General features: G+C 45.7%; 1 protein-coding gene across 1 annotated transcript in view; it reads left to right on the forward strand.

Moving 5' to 3' along the window:
- The first annotated feature begins 2,679 nt into the window (after positions 1 to 2,679).
- HSPB8 (heat shock protein family B (small) member 8) overlaps positions 2,680 to 19,244 on the forward strand; it is a 48,567-nt gene continuing 32,002 nt past the window's right edge. The window contains exon 1 of the mRNA XM_083151484.1: positions 2,680 to 3,543. Coding sequence (XP_083007610.1) covers positions 3,165 to 3,543 — 379 coding nt within the window. The 5' untranslated portion in view covers positions 2,680 to 3,164. The remainder of the gene's footprint in view (positions 3,544 to 19,244) is intronic.

Here is a 19,244-nt window from a genome sequence, read left to right on the forward strand (position 1 = left end):
ATATACATATATGTCTAGTGCCTGTGTGACTCCAAAACACTGCCATCTGTTGGCTCCAGGTGCAACTACATCTTCTAGCTTTGGAAGCATTTGCTTCGAGCGGGTTTACACTGCCATCTGTTGGCAGCAAAGGAAACTACACCTATAAGATTTCAAAGCATTTGCGCCAAGTGGGCTTTCTAGTCACATAAATATGCCATTTATGTGGTACATACAGATGTTTCCAACTCTAAATCACCTCCACTGAGTCCGGCAGCTGAATTGAGGCCGTGTTCTAATAGAACATTAAAAAATTCTATTCCTGGATTGACAACACTCCATAGTGAAAGCTGCAAGAACAGACAGATGGGGAACTGCCACTCAACAGCTCGGATTTTGGTGGAACAGACCCAAATTTGTGCAGAAGTAACAATTATGATGTGTCAAGGCAGCATGCACGACAGCAGCATAATGTAACTACTGATAACAGTGCCTCAAACACATGGACCCCGTCTACATCAAACAATTCCCAATCAGAGCTGTTTTAAGTGAGTAGTGGGACCATGCACAGTCTCCGTGCTGAGGTTGTGTGTACTGTGTACACTGTCCCTGTTCCCCAAATCCTTGCAGTGATTTTATGCTTTTACTTACAGATGGAGTGCCTGCCAGCCAGCCTGGGGAATCATCAATTTACCTGAGCTGGCGCAGGCTGGTGGTCTGGTGCTCCATCTGATTGGGACCCGGGAGCATCTCATACGTGTCCCCGTCTGCACAGCGTCGCCGAGCGGTTTCCCTGCCCGTCTCCACTTCAGGGAGATGGGTGGGGATCAGGGGAAGCTGGGGTGGGCTGTGGGGGAGCTGCTGAGGGCAGCTGAGAGTTCTGACGGAACAGGGCATGCAAGCATCTTGTGCGCTCCCCCTTCCGGCGGCTGTCAAATGGCGATTGTATCGCCAGGAGCAGATCCAATGGGAGCTGCTCCATCTGTATACTATTTGTAAGACAGCTAAAAAGAAGTGATAACACAAAGTATGTACATTATATAATTTATTTACAGTCAACTCATATATAGCACAGCAAATTCCGTTGCGCTTTACAGCTAGAAACGGTGATAAAAAAATGGGTAGTAACGGACAGCCAAAATGGCAGGAAGGCGCTGCTCACAAGCGTACAGTCTATAGAACTGACGTTTTTTAATGCCAGTTTATGTGTATACTAATGGGATTCAGGCTAATAGCCAATTCAACAAAATCTTCAACCCCCTTCAACAAAATCTGCACTGGCTCCCATTCCCCTACAGAATCCTCTTCAAACACCTCACACTCACATACAGGGCCATCTCTAATTCCATTGCTCCATATATCTCTAACCTCATCTCCATTCATAAACCCTCCCGCCCTCTATGGTAGGCTGACGACTGTTGTCTCTCCTCCACCCTGATCACTGCTTCCCATGCTAGAGTACAGGACTTTGCCCGTGCTGCACCCCTTCAGTGGAACGCACTCCCTCGCTCCATTAGACTCTCCCCGACCTTGCAAAGCTTCAAACGGGCACTGAAAACTCACCTATTCATCAAAGCGTACCTTTCCACTGCATAAACCAGCTGGTTCTCCGACCCCTTGCCTGTTTACATCCTGCTATCTAACCACCACCCACTCGCGTGCACCTCTTGTAATCTGTCTGTCTCCCCTTCCTACTAGATTGTAAGCTCCTCCGAGTAGGGCCCTCTTCCCTCCTGTCATCTAAGCCCACTTTTCTTCACATTTCACTCACAGCTCTCCTATACTCCAACACTCAGTGACCATCTTCGTCTGCATACTCATCTCCATCATTGGCATCAAGCCTCTAGTTGTATGTTGATTGAGTCCTCACTACTTATATCCAAGCTGTAATGTGTATTGAACTGTGGCGCTCTTTATTTGTACTGTATTTTTGTTATTTATTCAATGTTATGCCAAGCTTTGTCTCCCTGTATTGTTCCTTTGTACGGCGCTGCGAAACACTTGTGGCGCCTTATAAATAAAATTATAATAATAATAATAATTCCTGATTTTGGCTAACTGCACTTAATATTTACACTATCTTGCTACTTGGAAATTGGCCATATACATTGTTCAGGCGACATAGTCAGGATAGACTTACCTGCACAGTCTATTTAGCCATCCGATATCGAAACTGTTGGGCTGCGAATCGGAATCGCATGCTGCTGAACACTACGATTTTGACTAACTTGCTATGCGATTTTGACTATATAGTCCAAATCGATAACCAAAATTGACATGTACACACACAGCTTTACAATATTTTTAAAGTATACAATTGATTGTGTAGTCCTGTGCATTTCCTTTTATCCCCTGCATGCACCTTACATGAACCCTTGATTCTTACATTATTGGAACATACACTTACAAAGCAACAAACACACCTAAAAGAGTATCTCTGTCATCTGTAACAATGAATATGTATAAGGGATAGTAAGATAATTATACAAAATGTTATAATGAGATGGATTTGGAATGCATAAGAGGGGGTGGGGAATGGTTTTAAATTACTTGAACTTAATTCCAGCAATTAAATCATAAACCAGAGAATGACATCATCTAAGTGCAGCTTTACACTGATGCCAATGTGTTCAGGCACATCCCCGCCTGGCAGAAAAAAAAACAGAGCATGACACAGTAAAGGGGGAAGAAAAAGAAAGGAGGGTGGTAAAAGAGGGACAAGCAGGAGACGGGCCGTCTAAAATTGGACACCCTGAGTAACAAGGGTGTCTCTTCTGGAAATCATCAGCTGTTACAACAGCAGATTCTTGGAGGGTGTTTCATAGGCTCCAAATACGCAGCTGACAGGCCAGAGGCTGCAAACATTAACAGGAAGATATAAATAGGAGCCAGTCACTGCAGTACAGAAGTTTACAGAACTTTCTCGGCTGATGGCTGTGTTTATTTTAGCTGGTGCAGGCCATTTGCAGATTAAAGCCAGAGGATCAAGACGCTGCTTTCGCTCCCAATGACTCTGCTTAACTCTCTGAATAATTCCAGTTATCTTGGCTCAACTTTCTTCATTTCGCAGATTTTTTTCTCTGGACTTATCTAAAGACATCTGCAAGCTTTGTCTAACTACCGATAATTTCACTTGGAATTGTTGCGCCCTTGTTTTGTTGGCATTTCTGAATCTTTCCGAGGAGATGGCAGACAGTCAGTTGCCCTTCACTTGTCATTACCCTGCAAGTAGACAAAGAGGAGCCCGGGATCCTTTCCGAGATCAAAGTTTATCTTCTCGTCTCTTAGCTGATGATTTCGGATTTCCAGATGATTTAACCATGGATTGGCCAGACTGGGCACGGCCTAGGCTCACTGCCTCCTGGTCAAGCCCATTGAGATCAGGCCTGGCACGGACATCTGGTGCCTCTCCTCCTGGATATAATGCCAGGTACACAGGTTACCCAGAACAACAGAATACAGTGGCCACCCCCAGCCAGCCCTGGAAGGTGTGTGTCAATGTACAAAGTTTTACTCCAGAAGAACTGACTGTAAAAACCAGAGACGGATTTGTAGAAGTATCAGGTGAGTGGATGGTTACCCAGTAATGAAGTGCTTGATGCTAGCAGTATAGTTTAATTTACATCTCAAGAAAAAACTTTGGATGAAAATCATATCTGATCTGTTTTTATTTTAAATCCTACAGGGCATAGAATGAAGGTTTATAATAATAATAATAATAATAATAATAATAATAATAATAATAATAATAATAATAATAATATTGCTTCTGTTTCCAGTAACATTTTGAAATTGATTTACTGTAATATCCCAGCTACTGGTTAGCAGAGGCAGATTTTGACCTCATGGGGCCCTAGGCAAGATAATGGTTTGGGGCCCTCCTTGCTCAAACAATACATACTGTAGCACTATATTTTTGCTACTGATTGCTGGCAGCATTGATAGAGTACTTTGGCGCAGGCACAGTCTACCAATAAATGTTCAGTTGCGTAACCATCGGTATTGCGTACAAATCTCTAGGGCCAGATGCACTAAGCTTCAAAAAGTGGTAAAATGGAGAGTGATAAACAACTGACCATAACTGTCATTTTCCAACACACAGCATGTGACATGGCAGTTAGGGGATGATTGGCTGGCTGTTTATCACGCTTCATTTTATCACTTTTGAAGCTTAGTGCTTCTGGCCCTTTGTCTTTTGGAAGTAGACATAATACCTTTGTCATATTAAATTAAACTGACTGCCAACATGCAGTGGATGAAACTATTGTGTGTGATAAAATATTTTTTATCCTAATAAAGTGACTTTGGGAGTGTGGGTAGGTGTGTGGGTAGGTCTGTGAGATGTCATGACATCACATGGTAGTCGCACAATGCTCCTCTGGAAACCTTTTTTAATATACAGGATCTCTTTATTGGGCCCCTTGGGACCTGCTGTTCCCTTGGCTGGTACCTAGGTTGCCTTGTGGAAAATCCATCTCTGTGTGACAGCACAGCATGAATATAGCCCAAATTGTTGTTGTTGAACTGCACATCCCAACATGCACTGCAACAGTTTTGCTATTTGGCCATGCTAAAACTGTTGCAGTGCATGCTGGGATATGTAGATCAACAACAGCTGGAGTTCCAAGGTTCTTCGTCATTGTTCTAGATGCTTGACTGCAAAGTTTATATTCATGTGTGTGTGGTTTTCTATTAGATTTATTTGTTTGTGTCTAGATATAGGAGGTAAGGGGGTGGATGATAAATGTCTGTTAAAAGGCCTCTCAGCTCTTGTGGAGTAAAAATGGCTGCTCATCAATTTGCACTGGAATACCACTACAATGTTTCTGATTTGTGGAATTAAATCTAATTTTTCCACATGGATGGTAGCACATTAACTTAGCAAGAAGCAGACTGAGTTTGCCTATGTTCACCTCTTGGTAGGAATGGAAGTACTCGACTTTTGCTGGTTGCCAGCTATCAGATGCAGCAATCTGATGGCACACATGACAACACAGCCGGTTCCAGGAGGGACAAAATGCTCTGTTCCTGGTCATCCCTCTGAATGTATAATTGCCATGAGATGGCTAACTGCTTCTGTCTAGGCCTATAAGAGCTTCTGCTTCAAGAAAAAACATCATAATCTTGCTGTGACATGCCATAACACTCGGCACACTACTGGTCCACATGGATGGTAAATTCTGAAAGTCCACAAAGATTTTTTTTGCCAAATTGTGAAAAATGATGTGTGGACTCTGCAATGTCTAGGGCAATGATACCTGTGTAGCAGCGATGAGGAACGGCAGGGCCGGGTAGGGCTCAAGCATATCCTCCTTTATCTGTACATGCAAGAAGATGGAAGACATCATTAATGGCTATGGGAGCGCACATCATTAACAATATGGTGCGTTCACACTAGACGATGTTCACGATGACATCATTAACAATATTGTTATTGATACTTTAGAAGTAGTTGGGAGAGATTGTTTGCGATGGGGAACTTTTCCATTTCATCTGCTCATATGCTTTGTGCATAAACTGTTGTTGTCCGCTTTTTGTGGGGATTGACTACCCCCACTTCCTGAGCAGCTGCTTATTTAGAGACTCAGCTCCTGACACAGCGCCTGATTATTCCTTGTAAATACCCCCCGTTTTTTCAATGTTTGGATATACCTCCCTGAAATGTACATTGCTGGAAACCTGGGTGATCAAAGAGGACTTTTTGTGGCACGTTCCTCATTTTGTCTGGGTTTAGCTGTTATGCGCGGCTTAAGCCAACCTTAATGAGCATGATCAGAGCAAAAAGAACATCAATTGCATATAGCCTTGTGATGTGCCATTGCTTTAGATGGGAGATTGGGCGCAATATGACAAATTAACATGGCTCATAAAGTACCAGTCAGATCCTGGCTTTAAAAACAGTCTATAACATGGCAGTTAGGTGCTTAATGGATGGTATTTTATCTCTGTCCACTTTATTACACTCTGTGGCTTAATAAATAGCCCCTGTGTTTGGTAGCATCTGACTGGTTGGTCCTTTATCCCTATCTGCTACATTATCTCTCTAATCTTTCAAATACAGGCCCCAGAATAACATCCAATCAGCTCATTATTTAAACACAGCCTGCAACTCATTGGTTGGCACTTTATCTGTCTCCAATGATTGATACATGTCCCCATAAGTCTTTTCTCTCTAGAAGGGAGAGAAACCAAACTTACTAAAAGGCAAGTTGGCCCATAGCAACTAACCAGCTATCATTTATCAAGTACATTTTAGTAATGCTCACTATAAGCTAAATGATGCTGTGGACAACTTGTCCACCCAAACTCTATAGAAGGTCTTTTACATGTTCTCTTACGTTACAAGGGGCTTTCCTGGCTCTCGCCTAGGAGCAGACATTACTGTGATTACTGTAGGATTGGCTGTATATGCTATGACAGGGAAACACATGACCTATTTCTATGTTACTGGTGTAAAAACATTCAGTGGCGCAGGTGATAAAGGGGCAGATATATCAAGTTGTATAAAGATTGGAGAAAATTTCCATAGCAACCAACCACCTCTGAAGCAGCATTTATCAATTGCATTCTATTAAATTATAGATAGAAGCTGATTTGTTGCTATGGGTTTCCATGCCAGGATTTTCCTCTGTCTGTGCTTGGAATTAAAATTGTCACCAAGCACGGTGAGCCAGCTCTCCACAGGGTTTGAATGGAGCCCAGGTTGGACGACGCATGTTACCTGTTCACACTTCCTTGTAACTCAGGTCCAATCATGCTCACGACCTGGGTTGGATTGCTTAGTCAGTTGACCATGGCTTTTTTGTCTGCAACTCTTTTATACTGAGGCCCAAACCATGTCTGCCAGGCAATAACCAGGGTTATTTGGGCAGTATAAGTGGGTATTTACGCATTATTTAGCCCTCTCTCCAGTTTACAGGTAATTACTTCTAAACACAATTTACCACAAAATCATATGAAAATAGAGGTGGTATGGTATGTGATAGGGGGATCTGAGAGCAGTTGGCATGGTATGTGAAAGGGTATCTAAGAGCAGGTCATATCAGTGGCGTAATTAGCATACAGCAACCCCCGCAATGGCTTGGAGGAGCCGGGGGTCTGCGGGGCGCTCTCCCTGACTTGCCTTCAGTTCTCTGCTGCTGTGCAGGATAAGAGAGGGCACTGGGGTCACGGAGCTGCACTGATTTATTTCTTCTGTATGCAGTCCCGTCCTCCCGAGTCCTCTCAGGTCTGCTAGAGCTCACACAGTCACACACTGGATTAAGGGATAGTCTGTAAACTATTTTCCACTTTACAAGTGTATTCATACACTCTTGATTACACTTGTATAGCGGCAAGTAGTTTGCAGACTGTCCCTTACTTCCAGCGTGACTTCTGAGACTTTTCTTACAGGGTGGACTCTCTGGAGCCTGTAACACACTAGCATGGAGCATAACGGGTGTTTAAGAGGGGGTGAGTGTCACACAAAGTGTGTCATAGTGTGTGTGTATATCCCATTAACTATGCAAAACCCAGGTGTCATTTTTTCAAATGTATAGATATCTATATTTCATTTTTTATTTCATTTGTTAAATGTCCCTGTTTTGGCACTCAGATGAGGGGGGGGGGGGGGGGCGCTCCAATTATTTTTGGCAGGGGGGAGCAAAATTTATAGTTACGCCACTGGGTCATATGCTATGTGATTGGGGATCTAAAAACAGGTGGCATGCTATGTGATGTAGGATCTGAGAGCAGGTGGTATGCTATGTGATGGTGGATCTGAGAGCAGGTGGTATGCTATGTGATGGGGAATCTGAGAGCAGGTGGTATGCTATGTGATGGGGGATCTGAGAGCAGGTGGTATGTTATGTGATGGGAGTTCTGAGAGCAGGTGGTATTCTATGTGAGGGGGGAATCTGCGAACAGGTGGTATACTGAGTGATGGGAGATCTGAGAGCAGGTGGTATGCTATGCGATGGGGGATCTGAGAGCAGTAAGTATGCTATGTGATGGGGAATCTGAGAGCAGGAAGTATGCTGTGTGCTGGGGAACTCTGAGAGCAGGTGGCATTCTTTGTGATGGGGGAATCTGAGAGCAGGTGGTATGCTATGTGATGGGGGGAATCTGAAAGCAGGTGTTATTCTATGTAATGGGGGTATCTGAGAGCAGGTGTATGCTGTGTGCTGAGGAAATTTGAGAACAGGTGGCATTCTCACATCCCAGCCCAGGCACTGACCATCTGTAACTCCACTCTGGGAACTCCTGGGGATATATAAAGTGAACAAGTATGACAAACATGAACATTATTGCAGAAATGTGTTGGCACAGACTTTAGACGGGTTAACCATTATTACCAGCTAAACCCAATGACCTATGAACATTACTTTGGGTATGCTATGTGATGGGGGATCTGAGAGCAGGTGGTGTGGTATGCTATGTGATGGGGGATCTGAGAGCAGGTGGTGTGGTATGCTATGTGATGGGGGATCTGAGAGCAGGTGGTATGCTATGTGATGGGGGATCTGAGAGCAAGTGGTATGCTATGTAATGCAGAATCTGAGAGCAGGTGGTATGCTATGTGATGCAGGATCTGAGAGCAGGTGGTATGCTCTGTGATGGGGAATCTGAGAGCAGGTGGTATGCTATGTGATGCAAGATCTGAGAGCAGGAGGTATGCTATGTGATGCAGGATCTGAGAGCAGGTGGTATGCTATGTGATGGGGAATCTGAGAGCAGGTGGTATGCTATGTGATGCAGGATCTGAGAGCAGGTGGTATGCTATGTGATGGGGAATCTGAGAGCAGGTGGTATGCTATGTGATGGCATACCTCCCAACTTACGAAGTTGTGCAAGCGGGATGATGGTCCTGCACGCCGGAGGCGCGCCAAAATTTTCGGGGGTGTGGCCTAATTTGGGGGCGTGGCCTATACTCGCGGCTCTTCCGCGAGGCCACGCCCCCATTTTGCCGCTATGGGGGCATGACCCAGAGGCTCTGTGAGCCTCTAGCCATGCCCCCAGTCCCCTGGCTGCGGGAATAGACGCTGTGCGCATGCGCACAGCGTTTATTCCCCGCTGCTTAGCAGCTGACAGGGTGGACTCCCAACAGCCCCCCCCACACCGCGGGACACTGCCGCCCGCGGGTGGGACATCGGGACAGGCCCTGACAATCGGGACTGTTGGGAGGTATGTCATGGGGAATCTGAGAGCAGGTGGTATGCTATGTGATGCAAGATCTGAGAGCAGGAGGTATGCTATGTGATGCAGGATCTGAGAGCAGGTGGTATGCTATGTGATGGGAGTTTTGAGAACAGGTGGCATTCTATGTAATGGGGGAAGCTGAGAGTAGGTGGTATGCTAAATGATGGGAGATCTGAGAGCAGGTGGTATGCCATGTGATGAGGGATCTGAGAACAGGTGGTATGCTATGCAATGGGGGAATCTGAGAGCAGGTAGTATGCTGTGTGCTGGGGGAATCTGATAGCAAGTGGCATTCTATGTGATGGGGGAATCTGAGAACAGGTGGTGTGATGAGTGATGGGAGATCTGAGAGCAGGTGGTATGATATGCGATGGGAGATCAGAGAGCAGGTGGCATTCTACAGTATGTGATGCGGGAATCTGAGAGCAGGAAGTATGATATGTGATGGGGGAATCTGAGAGCAGGAATCTGAGAGCAGGAATCTGAGAGCAGATGTGCTGTGTGCTGGGGAACTCTGAGAGCAGGTGGCATTCTATGTGATGGGGTCATCTGAGAGCAGGTGGTATGCTATGTGATGGGGGAATCTGAGAGCAGGAATCTGAGAGCAGATGTGCTGTGTGCTGGGGAACTCTGAGAGCTGGTGGCATTCTATATGATGGGGGAATCTGAGAGCAGGTGGTATGCTATGTGATGGGGGAATCTGAGAGCAGGTGACATTCTATGTAATGGGGGGATCTGAGAGAAGGAGGTATGCTGTGTACTGAGGAAATTTGACAGCAGGTGGCATTCTCACCTCTCAGCCCAGGCACTGATCATCTGTAACTCCACTCTGGGAACTCCTGAGGGTATATAAAGTGAACAAGTATGACAAACATGAACATTATTACAGAAATGTGTTGGCACACTCTCTAGGACTTTAGATGGGTTAACCATTATTAACAGCTAAACCCAATCTTTTTAGGCACTCAAAAGTAATGTGCTGTATGCCTGATGAGAACATCAATTTAATTGAGAGCAGGTGGTATGCTATGTAATGGGGGATCTGAGAGCAGGTGGTATGCTATGTGATGGGGGAATCTGAGAGCAGATATTATGCTATGGAATAGAGGAATCTGAGAGCAGGTGGTATGCTGTGTGATGTGGGATCTGAGAGCAGGTGGTATGCAATGTGATGGGGGATCTGAGAGCAGGTGGTATGCAGTGTGATGGGGGATCTGAGAGCAGGTAGTATGCTATGGAATAGGGGAATCTGAGAGCAGGTGGTATGCTGTGTGATGTGGGATCTGAGAGCAGGTGGTATGCTATGTGATGTGGGATCTGAGAGCAGGTGGTATGCAATGTGATGGGGGATCTGAGAGCAGGTGGTATGCTGTGTGATGGGGGATCTGAGAGCAGGTAGTATGCTATGGAATAGGGGAATCTGAGAGCAGGTGGTATGCTGTGTGATGTGGGATCTGAGAGCAGGTGGTATGCTATGTGATGTGGGATCTGAGAGCAGGTGATATGCTATGTGATGGGGAAATCTGAGAACTCTTTTGGCACACAGTTTAGACCTCTAAGTTGACTAGATTAAGTTTAGCTGATCAGATTCAACCTATCCAAGGAACAAATAGCATTGGATATTAAATTACAGTAAATTATCATAGTGTTTTATTTTTGTGGAGAGCCTTGCACGCTCCAATATGATATTAAATCTGATAAATATATTATAAAATACTGTCGTTTCTTCACTCTGATCTTCACAGAGAGGTAAGTAGCACCAGTGTGGATACAGCTGGACTGATGAATGACAGCAAATTTTATACTTTAAAGATTTATTTATGACACTGAAAGGATCTTCAATATGGCCTCTGGTAGCCAAAATATGTTTTATGCAGTTTTGCATCAAAGAGACAGAGTACTGTATGTCAATCATCCTCAAAACATCATCATGTCACGGTTTACCTACACTGGAGGTTACACTCTTGGGCGTGTATACTTTACACAATCAAATCCTAGGATAATGATAAAGTTCACAAAGGAGAGGATGCACCGCCTTGGGTACTGTAATAGTGTGCCCTCTGTGGCCAGTTGAAAGACGTTATAAGATAATATGGAAGAAGAAGATATGTTTACTACCTTAAGTAACTTCAGGCACCAGGGCCAGTGCAAGGCGGTTTGGCACCCTAGGCAAAACTTCTAATAATGCGCCCCCCCTTTACCCGGTTTCATTATTTGTTTAGAATAAAGTATATATATATATATATATATATATATATATGTTTCTGTGCAGGCAACCGGTGCGCAGAAATGTACTTCAAAGGAAGAGCCAGATCACTCAGGACTATAATACATTCTATATATTTTCTTCCCACACCTGTACTCCAGTATCCCTCACACACCTGTACTCCAGTATCCCTCACACACCTGTACTCCAGTATCCCTCACACACCTGTACTCCAGTATCCCTCACACACCTGTACTCCAGTATCCCTCACACACCTGTACTCCAGTATCCCTCACACACCTGTACTCCAGTATCCCTCACACACCTATACTCCAGTATCCCTCACACACCTGTACTCCAGTATCCCTCACACACCTGTACTCCAGTTTCCCCCACACACCTGTACTCCAGTATCCCTTCCCCAGCCCTGCACCTCCCCCAAAACACATGTTCCCCAGCCCTGCACCTCCCCCAAAACACATGTTCCCCAGCCCTGCACTTAACCCAACACACATGTTCCCCAGCCCTGCACCTCCCCCAAAACACATGTTCCCCAGCCCTGCACCTCCAACACACATGCTCCCCAGCACACGTTCCCCAGCCCTGCACCTCCAACATACATGTTCCCCAGTCCTGCAAAACACATGTCCCCCAGCCCTGCACGTTACCCGACACACATGTTCCTCAGCCCTGCACCTCCAACACACATGTCCCCCAGCCCTGCACTTTACCCAACACACATGTTCTCCAGCCCTGCACCTCCCCCAACACACATGTTCCCCAGCCCTGCACTTTCCCCAACACACATGTTCCACAGCCCTGCACTTCCCCCAACACACATGTTCCACAGCCCTGCACTTCCCCCAACACACATGCCCCCAGCCCTGCACTTCCCCCAACACACATGTTCCCCAGCCCTGCAACACACATGCCCCCAGCCCTGCACTTCCCCCAACTCACATGTAAAACCATCCCTGCACCTCCCCTCTCTCAAATACATAATGTATGTGCTGCCAGTCACCTGTGCTGTATGTCTGGATGATCTGGCTGCTGGCAGGGTCTCTTAGTAATCGGCTCTTGTGCTGGAGGGGCGGAGCTACCAGACAATCTCTGTGTGAAGAGCAGCAGCAGGAAGGAGAAGAGCAGGACACAAGCCTCATAACTGCTGCTGGAAGCTGAGCCCAGCAATCATCCACTGTACCTGCTCCCAGGCCCGGGTAACAGCATGTGTAAAATGTGCTGGGGGAAAGTGTCAGGCTCCCCTACAACTCAGGAAGTCCAGTAAAATACTCAATTTACATGATCACAGTACTGGGGCGCCCTCTAGTGGCCAGCGCCCTAGGCAGCTGCCTAAAGCTGCCTAGTGGTAGCTCCGGCCCTGTCAGGCACAATGCAGTGACTCTATAAGGACTACAGCTTTATCACTGTGTGTACTTAAGATCGATATAAGAAAAATATATATTCCTTATGAGCACTGATTTAAACCTAGTATCAGCAAACACAATACTTTAGGCAAGAGTGATTCCTACAATGCTGTTTAACAAAGAAGCATGCAGTACATTTAATACACTAATAACCATTCACTATAATTCTCCATGATAATCAGATTTAGTTTCACAGTTACTTGCATAACAATTCACAGTCCTTTAATTTTCTACCTACTTGAGTACTCAAGTGCTACTGTCCTAACCTGTGCACAGGGATTTGTAACTTGGATCCAGAGATACTGAGTCTCAGTATGGTACAGGCAGTTCGCTTTGCACGTGGCTGAAGTCTCCATGCAGGCTGTGTTAGATAAGGTTTATAACTATATTGCAGTCCTCTTTGCAGAGGGGGTTAATGTTAAGCAAGGTGTCCAGTGTTCTCTCCTGTATAATAAACGTGTAATAACCCAGGCTGTTAACAGTAACCTGTCTGTTTGTCTCTCTTGTTGTGGGAGAGGAAAAAGAGTCTCTTTACTGTCAACAACAGTCTTTACTGCAGTGTCTCTTTTACTGTGTAATAGATATATCTTTCAGACTTGAGTCTCAGACCTTAAGTAGGCAAGTGTTGTAATGTCCCTTTACTGCTAGGGGTGATGGAGGAGTCTCAGTGGGCCTCTGTCTGGGTACAGGGTGCATGCACGTGTGCCGAATGGTTAGGGATTCACCCAAATACCTGTCCTCAGCTGCTGTCGCTGGCTCCTGCCAGTCACTATCACTCATGGGTTTCTGTCAGATGCTCACAGGCTGCTCTCAGACTCTTTCCTCCCTGCGCACTAGTGTGGGCGCCACCGCGTTGCCACAATCAGCCGCCGGAGGTCTTCTGGACCAAAATTGGGACTCCCTGCTTCTCTGTCCCTGACCTTCTGTCAGTATGAGGTCAGGTAAAGCACTGCTCCCAACTTTTGCACTCTGTTCTGTACTCAGACTCCTCTGAGCTATCTGCAGCACACTGTAGCTCACATGACTTCCTGTAGCCCTCTCTAGCATCTGATATCACATGGTGCTTGGAAACGGGTTGATATTCAAGGGAGAATGGAGTTTAACCTTCTTACCTGCTAGCAAATTAGTCCTGTGCACCTGGCCCCCATCCCCTCCCCCTTTCCCCATTTTTCCAATCACATGGTGCTTGTCAGCCAGTCCTAGCACTTTCTGACTTCCAGCACTTTCCAGACAGCAGCAGTGATCCTGGGTCTCAGAGTCCTCCAGTTTGTACCCAGCCTGGTTGCTTAGTATCTAGGTCAAAACTATAGCAGCTCAGTCTGCACTGGTTTACACTGTTCAAAAGTGGCACCTAGAATAGTCCCTGCTCTGGGGTGCCACAATTACCCATTTTCTTAAATCATAAAAGGAAAGCAATAAGATCTCAGTAATACTATCAAGGCACTGAGATCAAAATACAAAATACGGGTGGTGATTACCACTGTACATGAATGTAATAAGCAAGTGATTTCAAAGTGTTAGCATCATACACACAGGGCAAAGGGGAGCCATGCTGAGTGCCTGAAAACCAAACCAGCAAGTCCCTCCTTGTCAATTTCCGCCTCGATCCGGATCAAAGGTAGTCTTGCAGGCCATGTTACCGACTCCTCTTCTATCCGGGATTTCTCTGGAGGATCCTGCAGTGCTGCGCCTACTGCTGCCACTGCTGCTGTTGCTGCTGGTAGTCGTTCATCATCCCAGAGAGAAAGTCAGAACACGATACGTCTTTCACTAAGCAATTGACCGTCCAACAGTCATTTGCGATGAGGACGAAGTACGACAGTGGTCATACTATGGTAAAGTGGATAACTGCGGCTTTGACAGCTATGTTGGTGTTAGACATGCGTACAGTGTCCGACATCAGTGGAGTGGGATTTAGACGATTGATGGAGGTATTATGTTCCAAATCCCATATAGATTCCACTTCACTAAGTGTCCTCAGTGCCCTGAAAAATGCGGTTGTACCCACTGTCCACTTAACCACGGACATGTGGACAAGTGGTACAGGGCAAACTAAGGACTATATGACTGTGACAGCCCACTGGGTAGATGCATCGCCTTACACAGCAACAGCAGCAGCATCTCCGAAACATCAGCTCCTGTCAAGGCAGGCTACACTGTGTATCACCAGTTTCAGTAAGAGGCACAACACTGACAACAAACAAACAAGAGGTTGTGATGCGCCGGAACTCCATATGCATATGTTGCAGAGGATGGAGGAGCATCAAAAGGCCATTCAAGCCTACACAGTCACCTATTACATAGGCAAAGGAGCGGGGAGGTACCTGACTCAAGTGCGGTGAAGACTGATTTCCGTGTTGTGCAAGGTTCTCAAGCCATTTGAACTTGCCACACATGAAGTCAGTTCTGACACTACCAGCTTGAGTCAGGTCATTCCCCTGATCAGGCTTTTTTAGAAGCAGCTGGAGAAAATGAAGGAGGAGCTAAAGCGTTGCAATTCCGAAAAGCATGTAGCTCTTGAGGATGAAGCCCTTCATACGCCTTGCCAGGATATGAGGGTGGTCAGTCTATTAAAGTCAGAGGAATACATTCTGGCCACTGTGCTTGATCATCAGTTTAAAGCATATATATGTTGTGTCTCTGTTTCCGGGGAACACAATTCTACAGTGGTACAAAGACCTGCTGGTCAGGAGATTGTCATCTGAAGCGGACCGTGACATGACAACAGCTCCTTAATTTTCTCCCACACCTGTGGCTGGAACAAACAGCTCAAATTTCCTACCCAACCCGCTGGTGGTTATGCATTGCAGGCAGGAGTGAGTTTGGACATCTGGTCTGGACTGAAGGACCTGAGAGTGATTGCTGACATGTCTACTGTCACTGCATACGATGCTGTCATCATTGAAAAAATGGTGGAGGATTACTTTGGTGACAGCATTCAAGCAGACATGTCAGACAATCCATACCTATACTGGTAGGAAAAAAGGCAGTTTGGAGGCCTCTGTATAAACTGGCTCTATTTTACCCGAGTTGTCCCCCCTCCAGTGGGTACTCTGAAAGACTTTTTAGTGCAGCCGGGAACCTGGTCAGCAAACCATGTAGAAGAATGCTTCCGCAAATTGTGGAGACGATTATGTTCATCAAAATTAATTATCAATTCTTAAACAAAGACCAGCAATTACCTCCAAGGACTAAAGAGGGACCTATAAGGGTGGATTCCAGTGGGGACGAATTGATAATCTGTGAGAATGGGGATGTTCATACTGAAGGGGGTGAGGAATCGTAGGATGAGGATGACATCTTGCCTCGGTGGATCCGGTTTGTACAGGGAGAAATGAATTGCTTCCTTTTTAGTGGGGGCCCAAACCAATAATTTCAGCCACAGTCGTGTGGCAGACCCTGTGGGGTGGGAAGGACCAAGGACAATGCTACTTGTACCTCTTTTTTTTTGGGGGGGGGGGGGGGCATTATGTGCTCTTTGGGGCCTAGTTTTTCAAACTGACATAAAGTCTTCCACTGCAGTGCCACTCCTAGATGGACCACGTGTTTGGGCTGCTCACTTTTGTCACTTATCATGGTCATCTAGCTACCTCTGTGCAACCTTTTGGCCTAAAAACAACATTGTCAGGTGTGAGGTATTCAGAATACACTGGAAATGATGTTATTATCGTTAATAATAGCGTAGGAGCAAAAAAGAACTTTTGCAATTTTAGAGATTTTCATGTTTAAAAAAAATAATATATATATATATATATATATAGGTGTGGGGTACTGGGTGGCACTCTCGGGCCTTCATAAGCGGGAGGACTAAGAAATAACGCCTCACTGTGAGGCGTTATTTCTTAGTCCTCCAGCTTATGAAGGTTCGAGAGTGCCACCCAGTACCCCACACCTACTGTATCTACACCCTGATTTGGAGGAGGCACCTAGCAAGTTGTCCTACATACTCAGTGTTACCAGAGTGCCGAGCACCCGAACTGTATATATATATATATAGATCCAAAACACGAAACACTGAAGGGTGGTGTTTTATAAAAGATCCAGATCCAAATGCCTGCCGGAGATACAGATCCAAAACACTTTTCACAAAACTCAAAGTGGGCGGTGCACATCCCTACTCTAAATGCCATGTTTCAGGCTGTATTTGAAAAATGACATTCGGGGTGGTTTGGTTGGTAACTTTCGACTTTCAGGTCCATATTGGAGAAAAAAGTTGAAAAACACTAAATGCACCTCTTCTTGATATATATTTTATAAATTTTCTCTGCTAGGCCCTTATTCTGATCGGTGCGGATATTCCCGCATTCTTACGGAGCGGTCCGCACGCCACGGTGTTCTGCCGCGTGCGGCCATCGTCCGTAGAAACGCCCACGGGTCCTCCGCATTCGGACGGACTCACTCTTTAAGAACAGGGCGTGTTTACGGACGACATACAAACCATGCGTGTGCGGGGGAAACAGTCAAATTCTGCACGGTATAACAGAGTATTACAGAGTGTGCTCGGGAATACCGCATCCAAACGGGAGCCAAGCGGTGCTACCGCACGTAAGCGGAGTATTTACGCCAAACAACCCACTATTATGTCAATTCTGCAATACATCACATGACCCACTTATTCAATTACCTATCCTCATAAAAAACTGCTTATTTGGAATTGGAATCAATTAGATTCCAATATATCCTTACAAGCATGCCTAACACATGCATTGCACACATTAACCCTTACAGCAATTGAAGTGCAATGGTTTCAATTAAAGCACTGACAAGCGTCCTATTAGTGATTAATGAGTAAAGGAGTCGATTTTATTGGGTTCAGGTGTTAATGCTTGTAGTCATTAGGCGGTCCGTTCGCCTCCCGCAGGAACGAGTGGTGTCCGCAAAGCAATAGTGGCCTTTTGGACACCGCACATTTCTTCCCTTTTTGTTCGCGTGCATTCGGAGTGCTATCCGAATGTACGCCCCCCAACATAAGTGTACTCCCCCGTGTCCGCCCATGTTTCCGCCCCGTTTTGCCCACTTTGAAACTACGCCCATGTGTCATTCCGCATGACGCCCATAATACGCCCATATTTCCCGAATGATTGCGGTGACCAGTTTTGTACGGGATTTGGCCGAACAGGTACGGAGTCAAGGCGTGGCACATGCGCGTAGCGTTCTCCACGCATGCGCAGACGCCGTAAAGACGCGATCCGAAAGTATGCGGAAAAGTACGCATCAATCAGAATAAGGGCCCTAGTCTGATGACTGCACTAACTTGATGTATGATTTTTGTGCTGTCTAAAGGCCCCCATACAAAGGTCCAACTTGTCTGGGATGCAGTTAAAATCCCGGCGGTCGGGATCCCGGCGTTCAGAATCCTGACGCCGGAATCCCGACCGCCGAAATCCCAACACTTTCTCCCTCTGTGGGTGTCCACGACACCCCTGGAGGGAGAATAAATTAGCGTGCCGAGCGTAGCGAGGCACCGGGCCCGCTGCGTGGCGAGCGCAGCAAGCCTGCAAGGGGGGGCGATCCACGTCCCCCCTTGTCGGGATTTCGGCGGTCGGGATTCCGGCGTTGGGATTTTGAATGGATTCAGATTTCATACTGAATCCACTTCTCTAAGGCACAAGTCAGACTTGTTTTCCCTTGCGCTCCCCCCGACAGCTTCCAACTTGGAACCTTGATGTGACATTTTTTTACATCCGATAAATCCCATGCGCATTACAGCATGTAAAAGAACTCCTGGGGAGCCACTGGGAAATTCAAGGGGAATTGTATGCGATACATTGCGGCTGCTAAAAAGCACCCATGATATGTCCCTGTTGATCCCATTCCGATAGATCATACATGTTGCATGTATGATATACAGGATCCGGTTCACACAGGAACGTGCTTAGTATCCGATCACATGTCAAACACCACCGATTTGGCCCGATTTCATCCAATATATTATGTTGAAACATATGCTCGGTGACTGCATGTCTACATCATACTACAAAGGATAATGCTATTTTTAAGTATTATTTTGCCAGCTTGTCACAGTGTGAATAGATTCAGAGCTGTAAATGACCCTTCTGACATCTTCTGAAACAGCTGCGTAAAAGGATTGTGCATGAGATTAGAATAAGGGAACAGCTGATGGTGAGAGTTGAAAGAGGGCAGTGATTAGCAGTACAGATCATTTTTATAATTAATATGCTTTAAACTAACTTATTGCCATAACATTGACTCATTCTTACTACTTTTTAATCCAATTAAGCCCAGAAAGTTCAAAAGGGTACATGGAAATAACACTGACAATTTTGCAGCAGTGACTACTTCAGTATATAACACTTTGAGATATTTCAGAGATTTAATTACTGGCTCCAAACATTTACATAAAAATCACTTCTGACAATCTACAAAAATTATGTGTGCTGCTCATTTGTCTCAGGGAGCGAAAATGGTTTTATGGTACCTATAGATACTGTATACTG

Source organism: Crinia signifera, chromosome 1 (genome assembly GCF_055691185.1).
Source record: "Crinia signifera chromosome 1, ASM5569118v1, whole genome shotgun sequence".
NCBI classification, from domain to species: domain Eukaryota; kingdom Metazoa; phylum Chordata; class Amphibia; order Anura; family Myobatrachidae; genus Crinia; species Crinia signifera.